Below are 16,428 nucleotides of genomic sequence, written 5' to 3' on the forward strand. Positions count from 1 at the left end.
AATTTACCCATGATACATCACGGTTTCTCGAACAGGGCCATTGACTTTATAGTTTAAACCTAATCTAGCATATGACCTGACCTATCACCTTATAATGGCCCACCTGTAGTGACATTGCCCCAAAAACAGTACAGCACATGTTCTGTCCCTATAACTAAATAATATAAAAACTAAACTGAAATATTTGTATACAACTCAAACTAAATAAAACAAGTCAGAAAAATTCAAATGAAATTCAGGGAAAAAATGTAGAAATAAAAACTAATATTAAAACGCAAAACTATAATAACCTTGGTATCAAGGTATCCCACAATGACTGGAATGTTTAACAAGTTTATTTGATAAACGATATATTACTCCCTACAGTACAAAAAACACACATTGGAAAATACAGGACAATTCCAGATAACTTTCAAACAGCCGGAAGAAACTCTCAACGTCAAGCGTCAGTGCTAAGACCAGCACCTGCCCCAGTGTGGGAGGAAAAGTCCAGAGAACTCAGCACTGTTGATGACCGACCTAACAAGGGTGCAAAATTAGTGACTCTGTAAATGTACTGTGGAAGAAAAGAACAGACACATTTGTATACCACATAGAAAGGAACAAACAAGTTTTTTATTTTTTATCTTTGGTTGCATGCATGTCTAGTTTCGCTCAAAATCATGGATGTATATGAAATAGGGTTTTCATTATAGAAGTAAATCTGGAGACTTGAAATCAAGGTGCAAGTACTACAATCCTAAGAGAGGTAGCAAGTTCACCCGTTTCCATTCTGAAAACTATCATTACCACTCCAAGACTTCCCTCTCTATAAAACTCCATGGGTTGATTGATCCTGAATACAAATATTTTGGTACTGGTAATGCACCTTGATGTAATTTTGAGCAAATCTGTTTAACAAAGCAAGTCATAGCAATTGATCAGGGAGACACATATACACACACACACACCATGTTATTTATATATATATAAGTCATGACACAAAAGGCAATCGAGAGATGACCAACATGTAAAAACGTTTTGGTACAGGTAATTGTATAAAAGGCCAATATATTTTATTCTTGCTATGGAAGAACTAATTTACAAGTGAGTTTAAACTCTGGCTATTCATCTTCCTTCCCACCAAGACATCCCAATTTAAAGATATACAGGTAAACTTCTCAGAAATAACCTGCACATCTCCCTTCTGTAATTGGTAAAATAGAGCCTAAAAAAAATGTAATACATGTTTTATTTGGTGGTTTCACATACATCTTCCTCAACAGTATAAGGAACAAGTCTCCAAATATATTCTTTCTTGGTCTAAAATAAATGTAGCTTACTCAAATGAATGACCCCAAAAGCAGAGCGTATACAGATTACTGATTGGAAAGGTGGTGTATTGGGGTGGGAAGGAAGGAATGTGGGACTGAAAAGATTTTTCATTAAATTGTCCATGTTTGGCATACACACAGCAACACGAGCATTGGAAGATGTAGTAAACTAAACGTACTCCTCTCCACGGGTCTGTTTTGCGGTCCTAGTCAGGACAAATACAAAAGCCTTTATTTTTCCATACACTCCAACACAACAAGAACATACAACTGATCAAAATCAATATTTTAAAATATAGTGTCTACCTCAGCACTGCAACCCTTTTCCCACAAACACTTAAACTATGGGGATGAACAATAATAAACTACAAAAATAAAAGTAGTTGATGTTTTAAAATGCATGGTGATAGACACAGGGAAAAGCTTAAAAAAATAGAAAAATAAACTACGCAAAGATCTGCATCATTGCTTGCAAATTTTTGGGGAAGATTTTGCAATATTTGTTGTGTGTATGCTGCAAGTCTCAGTCGTAGCAAAGTCTCTGTTCCTCTACAAATGTCTTCCTTTGTCATTAAATCCTTTCTCCACTTCAGAGCCATCAGTCCTTATCTCGGGGCAAAAGCACAGTGATGAGATTACCAGGAGACTGGAGTCCAGTATGATGTTTGTATATATTGGTTTCTTAATTGAAGAACATTTCTGCTTGAGGGGGGAAAAAAATGTCCCTTTTGAGGAAAAGTGCTTTGTTTTTCCGTTTTGATTGTTCCTCCCATCTAAACCAACACTGCCTCCTGTTCAGCACATGCTCAAACTGTACATCATCTCATGTAGTCTCTCTCTCTCTCTACTACCCCCAAATATTCAAAAACAAAAGTAACATTAAGCTCAGGCCGGCTCACAGCTTGTGATGCTGTAAATGTTTCTCTACAACTACGGAAACTAGCCAAAAATATGTATAATAAAAGTAGCTAGGGGGAAAGCAAAGAAAATAAACAAAAAAGACTAATGAAATAAAAGCTACAATGTGCTTTTTTAATTTGTGTTGCTCTAGAAGAAAAAAAAGTATTGCCTACAGAACTCTCTCTCTCTTGTTGATTTTCATCTAGGGTTTCTGCTGCCATTTTGCTTATGTTGCTGGCTGGTTGTGGGTCAACTCGCAGATGGGGTGAAGCCAGGATGAGGATGAAGTCTTCCTGGTCAAAAAGGACAGCGAGTAGGGGGGGGGTCCATCTGGGCCATCTCACTGGTCCGTTCTTGCTTTCTTTTGACCAGCAGCCTTACTACAGTGCAGACAAAGCAAAACATGTATTTTTAAAGATAATTTGCCATTGTCGAGTGACCAGTGAGTGATGTAATGTAGGCTAGATGGAACAAGGTACTTACACATCAGGTGAGGACACTGCTGGTCTTTTTGGGGCAGGTTTTGACGAGGCACCATCTTTGCTGGACTCTGAAAAGGGGGGAGAAATCCATTCAAGAGAAACCGTACTTAAAAACACAACCCAATCAAGTACAACCATAATTATGATTGACAAGACGCTGCTCCATTTGGTTGAACAGCAGAGTTAAAAAAAAAAAAAAAAATCTATCTGCCCACCTTGCAGCCATCGGACTTGTGTGGCAGGGCCATAGCCCTTCTCGTTGCGCGCGGCAATACGAAAGATGATGGCAGGCTTGGTGGTGTAGTCTATGTGGGCGTTCGAAAGGCTGGTGGACTGCACCAGGCAGGAGGGGTTGGGCCCACAGTACACCCGCATGAAGGCCAGCTGGCCTGGGGTGGAGGTCTTGGGCTCAGCTGTCTGGGTGCTTTGGATGGCCAGGTACACAGAATACTCAATGATCTTCCCTGATGTCACCGAAGGAGGCTCCCAGGTGAGGTGGGCACCATCCGGGCTCTGAGGGGAAAAAGATGGAACTGTTGTTTTAATGCAAAACCAGCAAAAATACCATCAACATTCCATCAAAACTAGAAAAATTTGACAACTTGTGATTTGTCAAGGGTGTTCTAATACAGTAATTGTTTCATGACTAGTTTGCATAGTTTTACCTTGCTGATTTTGATGGCACAAGGTGCTCCGGGGAAGCCTGGTAGACAGGTCTTGAAAGCAGAGATCTCTGAGAAGGAACCACGACCACAAGCATTGATGCCAGCAACACGGAACTTGTAAGCTGTGCCAGGCTGCAGCTCCATTTTCTTCATCTGGTTATAGTCTGGAATGGCGCCCGAGTCATCCTACAACACACACATCGTTGGTGCTGCACCAAACTCACTGATCTCTAAGCCATAAAGGCATGAATCCATCCATTAAAAATAATTGGCCCCCTTTCTCTCCCCATTTGCGTGATATCCAATTGCAATCTTGTCTCATCGCTGCAATTCCCCAACAGGCTAGGGAGAAGTGACGGTCGAGTCATACTTCCTCCGAAACATGACCCGCCTAACATGGCTTCTTAACAACCGCACATTTAACCCGGAAGCCAACTGCACCGATGTGTCGGAGGAAACACTGTTCAACTGACAACCGGAGTCAGCCTGCAGGCGCCCGGCCCGTCACAAGAGCGATGAACCAAGTAAAGCCCCCCTGACCAAACCCTTCCCTAACCTGGACGACGCTGGGCCAATTGTACACCGCCCTATGGGACTCCCGGTCATGGCCGGTTGTTACACAGCCTGGGATCGAACCAGTGTCTGTAGTGATGCCTCAGGTACAGCGATGAAGTGCCTTAGACCGCTGTGACACTTGAGAGATGAATCCATCGTTGAGGCTTACCTCTACTTGAGAATCATCCCCTGGGATGAAGAAGTGTGTGACCACCATGTTTGTCACCTTAACGATTCCAACATCGAACCACTGGTTCTCTTTTTTTACAAGTGTCTTGATAGGGGCTGGTTGAGGGTATAGCTTCTGTATGACAGAGACAAAAAGGGAGTGAGAACATGCTATGCCATTCAACGTTCCTCTCAAATTCTGATCATCAAACTGGCAGGATAAAAACAGGTCCAATATTGGTACTCACCCCACCCTCGATGCCATTGGCCACCTCTGCTAGAGAAGCTGCAGGTTGCAGGTTGGCTGGACTGGAAACAGCAAATGTGCTTGAGGGGGCCAGGGCTGCAGAGTCAATAAGACAAGAGAGAGGTCAAGTTAAGACCTGGAAAAACACCAGCAGTAAGAAGGAAAAAAAAAATTAAAAAATATATATATATATATATATATATATATATATGAGAAAGACTTACTCTCCGTGGAGGTGCGCGGCAGCAGTGATGCCACATCGCTGGAAGCGGCTGCAGCCATCTCATTGTGTCCATTGCTCTCAGACGTGGGGTCATTCAGGCTGTCTGCGGGGGCCAGGCCCTCAGTGGGCAGGGCTTGGGCGTTTCCTTGCTGCTGGGCCTGAGCCTGGGCCTGAGCTTCCTGGAGCTGCTGCTGCTGCTGGACCAGGGCTGCCAGCTCTTGCTGGGTCAGAACGATGGGGATTGTGGTGGTCTGCTGTCTGTCCGAGCCAGAATCACCCTCGTCTATGCATGCAGAGAACGTCCATTTTGATTGTGAGACTATGGCAGTTGGGGCGGCAGGTAGCCAACGGTCTAAGACCATTGGGCCAGTAACTGAAAGGTTGCTGGTTTGAATCCCTGAGCTGACTATGTGGAAAATCTGTCGATGTGCCCTTGAGCAAGGCACTAAACCCTAATTGCTTTGGTAAGTCGCTCTGGATAAGAGCGTCTGCTAAATTACCAAAATGTAAATGGGTAGTGGTTGTCTTCACACACATGTAAAGTCTTGAAATTCATCTCTATAATTTGCCAACAATCTGAGGGCCATACTTACTCATGGTGGCCTGCTGTGCTGCCTGGAGAACTGCCTGGATGGCCCGGGCCTGGGCCTCCTCAGTGGCTGCTGCCTGTGCTGCTGCCTGTGCTGCTGCAGTCACAGCCAGCTCCTCTGCAGACAGACCTGTTCCTATCTGTCCCTCTGACATCAGCTCTGGGGGCAGCCCAGTCTCCATAGCGGTGTCTCCCCCCTCTGTGGCCGCATCAGTCTGCATGGGATCTTCTGTGGAAACTGCTGCACCCTCAGTGATCGAAGAAATGGACTGGAGATACAAGGGTAGAAATGAGCAAGAGTGAAAATTATTAAAATTGCCAAGATGACTGAATTGTCCATATAATGCATTTATTTTTGGCATTAGTTGCTGATAATTTTCCTAACCATGCCAGTATATGATTTATAACTAAACCTTTAGCATGACAATTCTGAAATTGCTAGTGCATCAGTAGTCTAGACTGGCAAATTATTGTTAGTGGTTATTTTACAGGTACTGAGGGCCCTGGGGCTGGTGTGGACTGGGTCACAGTAGTGATCGCTCTGCTCTGGATGGTGGCTGGGGTTGTTCCTGATGCAGTAGTGGAGGGAGTCTCTGTACTGCTGGTGCCACCGTCTGCTCCATCTGCTGTAGGACACGCATTAACACAGTCCATGAAATAACCCTAAAACATGATCCTGTTTTTTTAAATAAAAACACTGAAAACAACAAGTATGTACTCTAGCGTTATACCTGTGGCAGTAGTTGCCGTGTTGGTGGTGCCAGTCTCGTGGGTTTCACAGGGGGGGTCTGAACACACCCCCTGCACCGTCACTGTTCCTGTCTGGTTCCCAGCCATGTTGGAACTGGCCTGGGATGGGGTGTTGGTGGTCCCCGTTTCGTGGGTCTCGCAGGGTGGGTTTGAGCACACTTTCTGCACAGTGTTAGTCTTCCCGTTACCCATGCCGGACGAGGACTGAGTGGCAGTGTTGGTTGTGCCCGTTTCATGTGTCTCGCAGGGTGGGTTAGAGCAAACTGTAAGGCCCACGGCTGGCTGCTTGGGACTCTGCACAGTGCCGGTCTGGGCTGAGCCCATGTTAGAGCGTGCGGTGGCGGGGGTGATGGTGGTTCCGGTGCGCAGGTTCTCTGGTCCATGGTTGCCTGTGGCGGTTCCGGGGTAAGGAGAGGTGGTTGCCTGAGGGGTAGAGGAGTACAGAGATAATGAGCTATTCTAGACAGTATCCATTTTGTTAGTTCCCATGATGGAGTGGGCGGTGGTCGAGGTGTTAGTGGTGCCCGTCTCATGGGTCTCTGACGGAGGGCTTGTACACACCCTCATTGCCCCTCCCATGTTGGTGGAAGAGGTTGTTGCAGTGTTGGTGGTTCCAGTCTCGTGGGTCTCACAGGGAGGGTTGGAGCACACTGACATGTTAGCAGACGCAGTGGTGGCTGTGTTGGTGGTTCCTGTCTCGTGGGTCTCACAGGGTGGGTTGGAGCAGACCATAGTGACAGTACCAGGGGCATCCCCGGCCTCAGTGGAGGGCTGCTCAGAGGTGGGGGAGGCCAGGAAGGACACGGGCAGGTCCTGCACTGGCTGGGCCTCAACCCCGCTGGGGGTGGTGATGAGAGTCACCTGGGTTGGCTGGTTCACCGACTGCAATGAGAGAATATCAGGTATTGACTGAGAAAACCCATTAAAAAAGTGCTCCACATTGGGCAGCATGGGCACATTGGGCAGTAAATACATCAATTGGAGCTACATCTACATTTCTGTATAAAGAATAGCCCCTAGCTGTCTTACCATGGTGGAGGTGGACAGGGTAGTGACTGTGGTCAGACAGGCCTGGGCCGCTGACACAGTGATGGCCGTAGGGTTGATGACTTGGCTGGGCAGGGTGGCAATGGTGCCCAGGGTGGTGATGGGTGTTGCCAGAGAGGCATTGGCACTGGCTAAACTGCCCCCTGCCAGGCTGGAGGAGACTGTGCCTGTGACTGTCCCCAGGGTGGTGACACCTTGGGGAACAAATAAACCACCAACTCAAAAGGGCAGACACCTGGAACTTGGCCTGAATTTCTTTTACTGCATACTTATTAATTGAACAGACCATTTGCCAACTTCAATCAAGGAATAATTATGAAATGTCATCCATACCAGTTGTTCCCTTGACGACCAGTGTAGTTACATTGGGCTTGACAGAAGTCATCGTAACCGGGGTGACGAGTCGGACTCCACCCATGGGTACAGTGCGCAGAATGGTGCCAGGTTGGCCCGGAGCGCCCTTCAAAACCACCTTAAAACCACCAAGGGGGAGGTATAATTGAGACACTAGGGGGCACTAAAAAACTCCTCTACTGGGGCAAAACATTTGATAGAGCCAAATGTATTAGTAGCACCAATCAGAGCAGATCCTAATATAGTTCACAGAACTACTCAAGCATTTCAACTGCTCCAAAGGCCTTGCTGTAGGAGATGTATCGTATGCGACTAAATATAAATGCCATGTGATATTTAAAATGGAAAGTGCACCAATGTAAAAACTGTGAAACATCTTCAACACCTATAAATATTGTACAATTCATAAATAATATGTATCTGCTACAAGAGGTTGTACAGGTAATTTCTGTGAGGTACCTGTGTCAGCCCCTGTTGGCCAGTTACAGTGCCAAGCTTAGGCATGGTAGTGATGATTTTGCCTGGAGTGCCAGTGGTCATCATCTTGGTGGTGAGAATGGTATAGGGCATCTTCCCTGTGCTGCTGGTCACTGTTATCAAAAAAAATAATAATAATACCTGTCAGCATATGCTCCCGTTGTATTGTCCCTGAAACATGAAACCATTGGGTTCTGACCTGTGGCTCCAGGCTGGTTCATAATAGCAGACATAGGGATGGTCTTGATGATGGTGGTGCCCTGTTTGGTTGTGGTGGGCGACATGCCGCTGATGTTCAGGATGGTGGGTTTGTTCCCTGTGCCCCCTGCCTGGGACGTGGTGATGATGGTGGTGGGCTTGCCATCTGCTGAAGTCACCAGCTTCAGTATGGTGCCAGCAGGGAGAGAACCCTTAGTCTACGGGAGAAAAAGTGGATTATGAACATGATCAACAGAAAGCCAGCTGAGCCTGTCCATTAAGTATTAGTTAGCTCCTTTTCCTGCCCTCATGAAGATAGCTGACCTGTATGAGCTGTGATAGAGGGTTAGTGGAAGCCTGGCCTGTAACAGCTGATGTCTGCACTGGCTTGGTTTGTACCACAGATATCATCTTGCCAAGGCTGGAGATCTGCTGACATAGGAGAGAGACTCAAGTTTATGAGTCACCAGAAAACATCACTGTATTTGGCGTCAGGAGATCAGTGTCTTATGTGAACAACTGAACTGTGAGTGTGGATAGCTACATTATTCCATGCTAACTGACCCTGACAGTTATGCAGATCTATGAACTCAAGCTGTGCTGTTCCTTCTCTGAGTTTTCCACAGCCACATCTTCTATAATGAGTTCATGCCTAGGCCATATAAGAGTCACATGAACACAGGTGGGGGACCAAAAAAATAAATCAAAGTGTGCCAAACTATTACTCAGTTCATGGCATGCATATAAAATTGTGTATAAGGAGAGACATTTCTCACACAGCCTTCTTTCTCCCAGTACTCCCTTCCTGTTCCTGTCAAATTCTCTCACCAGAGTGCCGCTGCCTCCCATAGTAAGGGGGCTCTTGACCAGGGTGATTGTCTTGGTGACTCCTCCCACCATGGTGGTAACCACCTGGTGTTGCTGGGCTACGGTGACCGTGCCTGACTTGTGCACAGTGATGATGGGTCGGTTGGGCGATGATACAGTCGCTGTGCCCACCTGAGCTGCAGCAGTCTTCAGCATGCGAGTGGCTGGGTTACTGACCTGGAAGCAGAAAATAGTAAATGTTAAGGTGTCAATTCTAAATTGGGCCTTGACAGAGACTGCCTGACAAACCCATACATTCTGCCAGCGAGTTTCATTTTCACAGACCGATATTTTACGAGTCTTACCATGAGAGGAGATGACATTTTGACTGTGGTGGAGCCAGGGGAGACAGCCATCGTTTTGACAAGGGTGGCACCTGCTGGAAGGTTGAGCCCAGTGCCTGAAGAGGGCGGGATCTTTTGTGTTGCTGCTGCAGCTGCAGCCAAAGCTGCCATGCCACTCATCTGAGGGCTATTGCCGATTGGCTTAAAGGAAAACAAATAGTCTTGAGTGAGACAATACTCTCTTGGCATTACTCTTGAAAAGTTTTTATCCTTCAATAACCAAACCAATTCACAACTGTAAATACCGTTCCTTGGGCAGTCTGGGCAGGAACCATCATCCGAACCCCTGGAGGAAGTGATGTCACAGTGGCAGGGGATTTCACAGCCTGGTTGGCTCGCACAGTGACAAGGGAGGTACCTGTGCCAGACTGAGGGGCTGCAACCTTCAAGATGGCTGTCAAATCAACAGAAATGTTAAATGTTCAGTATAGAGCCCTCAAGGCCTTCTTTTTAAATACCATTTTGGGCTATGATTATTGAAATAGAATGGGCTGTAGAAGAGAACAATGCAAATTATTTGTGACAATAGTCCACAAATTGGTATGAACAACCTCCATAGAACAAGTAGGACATGCATGGTTTTAACTGGCCCACGAGCTGTGGAGGCAGTCTTCGGGTTTCCGGGGATGTTGGGAAGGATAGTAGGGGAGGAAGCTTGGGGCACCATAGTGATACCTGTGTGTGGTAGGTTCTGAGCAGAGGGAGCAGCTGGGCTTTTGGGCAAGTTCCCTGGTAGAGAAGAGGTGGCGGTGAGGGCCGGGGAGGTGGCAGCAGCTGGGATGTCATACTTCTGCAGCTGCAGCAGGTAGGTGTCTGCGGTGGACACAGCGCCCCAGCTCACCTCCAGGGAGTTGGTGTTGGCACGGACAAGCTGCACTCTCGAGGGAGCGTGTGGCCTCTCTGTAACCAAAAGACAAAATGGTCACATTTCTTATAAGCAATCAACAGAAGCAAAGTAAGCATTACCAATAGCACAGTTGAGCAAATAATGTGGGTTTGCTTTATCAGAGTAACTTAGCAAAATAAAGGTGACTCACCTGTCTCAAGGTACCAGAGGTCTTTACAGCAGACTTGGTTGTTCCATGCTTTACGGTAACCGTCACGGCCACTCCAGACATACAACCTAGAGTTGATGGACACAGAACAATGTCCTGCCCGGGCCCTGGGGATATTGTCCTCCAAGGTATCCATCAACACTGATTCCCAGGCCATGGAGTCTGGGGTAAAAAGAATCATGAGGGTTCAATCTTATTTTCTGACAATAATATAATTTGACCACCAGGTGACACTGCCATTTATCAATGGAAACGGGAATACCTAGAAATGTCACAGTGAATGGTTTCACTCAGAATGAGCTTGTTGAAGTAGGTCAGTTCATAATGCACAAATCTAGATAAACATTACTCAACAGTATGTAAGGTTAAATGCAGGTACTAGCACCAATAACTGAAAATGGGGAAGACAAACCAAGATTTAGGCAGGCCAGAGTGTTTGTGCACTTCCATTCTTTCTCATGTGTTGCCACCTTCACATCATCCATAACCAGGGGAACCCATCCCCCAAAAACAAACATCCTACAATGAGAGGCAGACAAAGAAATCAGAAGCAAGCAGTCACCAAATAGGTTACTGCTGAGAGAGATTTAACCGATTGTTATCCCAGACACTGAATTGATCATTTCAACAGGTATTCAGAGAGATCTCACTTGTTTGTGATGGTGATGGCAGAGTGGAGACTCCTGGGCAGAGGCGATGTGCCATTCACCGATGGCTTGGTCCAGGTCAGGGTGTCTGCAGACAGAGCAAGATCATTTAGAAAATAAATTGTCTCTTACTCTAATGAATCGGTCATGTCAAAGGGTTCACTGTTAATAATTTGGTAATACTGTTAACTCAGGAGCCTACCAATGTCAAGAGTCCATAGATCTCCCAGACGACAGCCACTCATCCCTCCATAGATGATAAGGTGAGATTTCTTGCTCTCCTTTTCTGTGTACACTACAGCAGTGTGGCTCTCGCGAGGTGGCGGCAAAACGCCATAAGTAATTGGTATATCCCAGCCTACAACACTGGAGCCAGCACGAAGCTCCAGGGTGTACAGATCATTCAGGTATCTAGTGATGAGAGATTTAAGTCAGAATGTCTTTCCAATTGCTTACTGCCAGTGCTTGACTTGGACTGAAATACACTACAGAGCAAAAGTTTTAGAATACCTACTGATTCAGGGGTTTTTCTTTATTTGTACAACTTTATACATTGTACACATCAAAACTATGAAATAACACATGGAATCATGTAATAACCAAAAAAGGTTTAAACAAATCAAAGTATATTTTATATTTGAGATTCTTCAAATAGCCACCCTTTGCCTTGACAGCTTTGCAAACGCTTGGTATTCTCTCAACCAGCTTCATGAGGTAGTCGTCTGGAATGCATTACAATTAACAGGTGTGCCTTCTTAAAACTGAATTTGTGGAATGTCTTTCCTCAATGCATTTGAGCCAGTTGTGTTGCAACAAGGTAGGGGTGGTATACAGAAGAAAGCCCTATTTGGTAAAAGACCAAGTCCATATTATGGCAAGAACTGCTCAAATAAGTAAAGAGAAACGATAGTTCATCATTACTTGAAGACATGAAGGTCAGTCAATCAGGATAACTTTGGGAAAAAAATTACTTTGAAAGTTTCTTCAAGTGCAGTCGCAAAAACCATCAAGCGCTATGATGAAACTGGCTCTCATGAGGACCGCCACAGGAATGGAAGACACAGAGTTACCTCTGCTGCAGAGGATAAGTTCATTAGAGTTACCAGCCCAAATAAATGCTTCACAAACTGCAAGTAACATCTCAACATCAACTGTTCAGAAGAGACTACGTGAATCAGACCTTCATGGTCAAATTGCTGCAAAGAAACCACTACTAATGGACACCAACAAAAAGAGACTTGCTTGTGCCAAGAAACACGAGCAATGGACATTAGACCGGTGGAAATGTGTCCTTTGGTCTGGAGTCCAAATTAGAGATTTTTGGTTCCAAGCGCCATGTCTTTGTTAGACGTGGTGTGGGTGAACGGATGATCTCTGCATGTGTATTTCCCACCGTAAAGCATGGAGGTGGTGGTGATATGGTGTAGGGGTGCTTGCTGGTGACACTGTGATTTATTTAGAAGTCAAGGTACACTTAACCAGCATGTCTACCACAGCATTCTGCAGCGATACGTCATCCAATCTGGTTTGGGCTTAGTGGGATGATCATTTTTTCCCCCTACATGACAATGACCCAACACATCTCCAGGCTGTGTAAGGGCTATTTGACCAAGAAGGAGTGTGATGGAGTGCCGCATCAGGTGACCTGGCCACCACAATCCATCGACATCAACCAAATTGAGATGGTTTGGGATGAGTCGGACCGCAGAGTGAAGGAAAAGCAGCCGACAAGTGCTCAGAATATGTGGGAACTCCTTCAAGACTTTTGGGAAAGCATTCCAGGTGAAGCTGGTTGAGAGAATGCCAAGAGTGTGCAAAGCTGCCATCAAAGCAAAAGATGGCTATTTGAAACAACTCAATATTTTGATTTGTTGAACACTTTTTTTTACTCAATGATTCCATGTGTTATTTCATAGTTTTGAAATCTTCACTATTATTCTATAATGTAGAAAAGTTACAATAAAGTAAAATCCTTGAATGAGTAGGTATTCTAAAACTTTTGAATGGTTGTGTAGGTGCCGGTGCTCATTTTGGGTGCTGGTAATGTTTATATTTAGGTGCAGGAGCTCCACAATACTTTAGAGATAATATTCTATAAGAGGAACAGGCGCTTAAGCAGCATAATATTTGAGGAGCCGGTTCTCAGCTCCAGTGAGCTCCTGCCCAAGTCAAGAAGTGCTTACTACAAACCATTCCACAGCATTTACATTTTAGTAATTTAGCCGTCTCTAATCATGTGGCTTACAGGAGCAATTGGGGTTAAGTGCCTTGCTCAAGTGCACAGCGGCAAATATTTAACCGAGTCGGTTCAGAGATTCAAAACGTTTAACAGCTAGGCTACCTGCCGCCCCATTAGTTTTTCTTGTTACTCCACTGGTCACATTTCACGTCTCCTGCTTACGGCAACTGTACCTAGGGATGTTGTTTTTGGGGTCCTCGCTGTCATTAGCCAGCCCTCCAAATAGGAAGCACTTGTTGCCCACCAGAGAGAAACTGTGACCAAGTCGAGCACAGGGAGGTGGGCCATTTTTGGGAGACTTAGCTTTCAACTTTTTCCATTCCCATCTGCTGGCCTGAACAAGAAAAAGCATACAAGAAAAAATGCAAAAGACGATAGATAGCATGCTGTAATCCAGTAAACATAATAATCTATTCATAAGTACTTAAAGACAGCCATTTTAGCTCTGGTTTTATTGCTACCAATGTTTAGAGTGAGAGTGTGCTGTAAGCATGCTATTACCTGTAGCTCATAGAGATCGTTGCTGTATTTTCCATATTCCACCATTCCACCAAAAACCAGAAGCCGGGTGCCATCACAAACAAAACCGTATGCAGCACATCCAGGGGGAATATCACCACGAACCGCAGGGATAAACCATTGGTTTGTTGCTAGATTAAATTAAGTAGAGGTTAGTCTGTGTGTGACAGTGTTGGGTGGTCAAGTGCTAGGTTGGCCTATGATGTGAGGTGTGAAGCGAATGCTCTTTTGAGTAAATATTTACTTGAGCACGATCCAAGCATCTCTGACAAATGCAGCCTGCATCTTCAGGCCAGGTCTGTCACCTGAGAAGTGCATGTTGTATATTCTATACATTGTACTTATATCTGAAATAACCCAAAGATGAAAAACAACAACTGAAATGTCAATTGTAATATAATTTCTCCCTCATAAAAACTAAACATAGACAACAAGAAGAATGTATAGCTGTACAAATTGACTACATGAGTCACACTATCATAAAACATGTGAATTGCTGCAATCAACTGTCTTTCTTGTGAACAAAATGTTCAAATAGTCCTAACTAACTTTCCTACTCAGGAAAATATCAGTAGTCATGTGAACAGAAATTGCGTGCATCCATTACAACATGCACATGTGATACAGCATAATTTAGTGTTCATAACAATACTCCTGTCGTCCATTTTATTTTAGCGCGCCATTTTTATTTGTGCGCTTTCAGTTCTGTACCACCAGACGGCGACAGTTTCTCAGGTAATATGTCAGGCTACATTTCCCGCTAAATTATCTTACCTGTGTTGTAGACATGCAATTCATCCACAATTCCTTCATTTCCTCCTCCAAAAACCACCATCAATTCCTTTATAGCAACGGCTCTGTGACCATGTCTTGGCCGAGGCACAGGCCCAGACCATCCTAGAACCCGCTTCCATCGTGGCTGCAGAGTTGAGCCTGTGGTCCCAGACACCATTGAACCAGGAAATGTCATGTCCTCTTCAGATGGGAAAAAAATAGAGCTAAAAGAGCATTCCAAAACAATATTGACAAGTTCTGATCAGGTCTATTGTTGAAGTGAAGCCAAAACACATTTTGCAAAGTGAAGACTGCACGTGCAATCGATTGCTGGGACCAAAACCGATGCATGTGAAAAATAATATTGTAATTGTAAACTCCAGGGAAGCAGCCATTTTTACTAACGCTTCACAAAAAGGAAAAGCCGGCTATTATTACCACAATACTAACTAAATATACTTATAAATATGTATTCGACACCAGAACTCAACCTGTAACAAAGGTGTATTGTATTTCCTTCTAAATGTCATGTTTTTTGCCGTAGCATTTTGCAGTTAAAACTCTGAAGTAATCAGAGTGCCACTCCATGGGAGCCGCCATCTTGTAACAACCAAACAAACCTCCGCCAGTCTGAAAAGTGGCGGAAGAGAATACAAATGAAAAAGACAAATAATACCGGTGTTAGATTAAACCTTAATTTAGCTACTGCTTCACCAAGAACGTACACCAGCCATGTCCCACTAAAGCCATATTGGTAAATCTGTGGATGAAGTCTACCACAATTAAATACTCGTAAAGCATTTGTAATTAGACCCCTGTTTACTGTGGATTGCTATTTTCATGCTTCTCTGGGAGTCGCCATATTGTCACATTCATTCAATCTGTCGCCGCGTCTGCTTCACATTAACATTATATACACCTTTAAATAGGAATCGAATACAAGTCAGATGCACACCATCACTTGAAATGGGGAATTTTCGCAACACATCAATTACAAAACCGCGCATCCACAATAGAGTAATGGCTAACTAGCTAGGTTAACGTAGCCAGCTGGCTAATAATGCTAGCTTGCGAGGAAACGGTACTAGTACAGCGTCATGCACCGATTACATGCAATTCAGTTAGATAAATATACATGTATTATATAGCCAGTGTAATTAAATTCAACATATATCGTATTCAAATAAGCCGAATTATATTCAATATCATACAACGTGTTGTCATTTATCATGCCGTGTCTGAAATCGGCCTACATTTAAGCTCCCTCAAGAAAAATGGCCGAGCAGTCTGCCACAACAAAACCCCTATAGTCACAAAACCTGATGTCCATAATACGAATTACTTACTTCGTTCGACGCACTATTTCCAATGAGATGATTTCAGGGTCTATTCTTGAATCACTAGTCCAAGTTCATTCGATTTGTGATTAAGTATTCCCTCTCATGCCTGCCTGGAAGCTGCCATCTTCTTGACAACCAAAAGTGGAGGAAAATACAGCGATTTGGCGTCACCCAAAACAAACATGGCGACTGGTATAGAACCTGTATCAATTAATGCATATTAGAGTAAACTAACCGTGCATTTTCAATTCAAAACAACCTACACCATTTCGTTTGAGATATTTGAAATGGGCATTTACATTTAGACATTGAAACATTTTCTTTAGCTCGTTGGAAGTTATCATACTTGCACAGGCTACATTGTCCCCTACTAAAGATGGCGGCCTACACAACAAACTCATTGCAGATTTCTCTCAGTTTAGTACACGATTAATTAGTACACGATTAGTACACGTGTTCCCTAAATTACGTATAACAAAACACAAAATCAACTGTGCATTATGAACATTTTATTTTTGGGGACTATACAGTACCATTCAACAACCCAGTGGATGCTAATTGCCATGTACCCCCCCACACTTTCAATAAGTGACAAAGCCATGGCGCATTTCCAGGCAGGGTTTACCCAAAGTGGGCCACTGGCACTTTTCAGCGTTCATATACACAGGCTAAAAC

General features: G+C 44.4%; 1 protein-coding gene across 10 annotated transcripts; it reads right to left on the bottom strand.

Annotated features, from left to right (window-relative positions):
* Positions 1–595: 595 nt before the first annotated feature.
* LOC110494567 (host cell factor 1) lies at positions 596–16,125 on the bottom strand. 10 transcript variants are annotated; one of them, XM_090206080.1, is made up of 28 exons: positions 15,760–16,125; positions 14,414–14,614; positions 13,622–13,770; positions 13,294–13,454; positions 11,084–11,292; positions 10,885–10,969; positions 10,647–10,753; positions 10,217–10,396; positions 9,855–10,079; positions 9,425–9,573; positions 9,141–9,320; positions 8,797–9,012; positions 8,293–8,397; positions 7,970–8,186; positions 7,753–7,883; positions 7,273–7,411; positions 6,922–7,133; positions 6,454–6,774; positions 5,874–6,315; positions 5,632–5,765; positions 5,147–5,411; positions 4,555–4,836; positions 4,332–4,426; positions 4,085–4,219; positions 3,361–3,546; positions 2,911–3,208; positions 2,697–2,763; positions 596–2,593 (listed from the first exon to the last, which is right to left on the bottom strand). In XM_090206080.1, the coding sequence occupies exons 2-28, from the start codon at positions 14,607–14,609 to the stop codon at positions 2,554–2,556; spliced, it is 4,926 nt and encodes a 1,641-aa protein (XP_090062206.1). In that variant the 5' UTR covers positions 14,610–14,614; positions 15,760–16,125; the 3' UTR covers positions 596–2,553. The 10 variants fall into 10 exon arrangements, with proteins under 10 accessions (XP_090062206.1, XP_036806545.2, XP_036806546.2 ...); XM_036950650.2 differs by having other exon boundaries at positions 5,632–5,768; XM_036950651.2 differs by having other exon boundaries at positions 8,293–8,400.
* Positions 16,126–16,428: the final 303 nt, after the last annotated feature.

Source organism: Oncorhynchus mykiss, chromosome 17 (assembly GCF_057628025.1).
Source record: "Oncorhynchus mykiss isolate SJ-2025 chromosome 17, ASM5762802v1, whole genome shotgun sequence".
Classification (NCBI taxonomy): domain Eukaryota; kingdom Metazoa; phylum Chordata; class Actinopteri; order Salmoniformes; family Salmonidae; genus Oncorhynchus; species Oncorhynchus mykiss.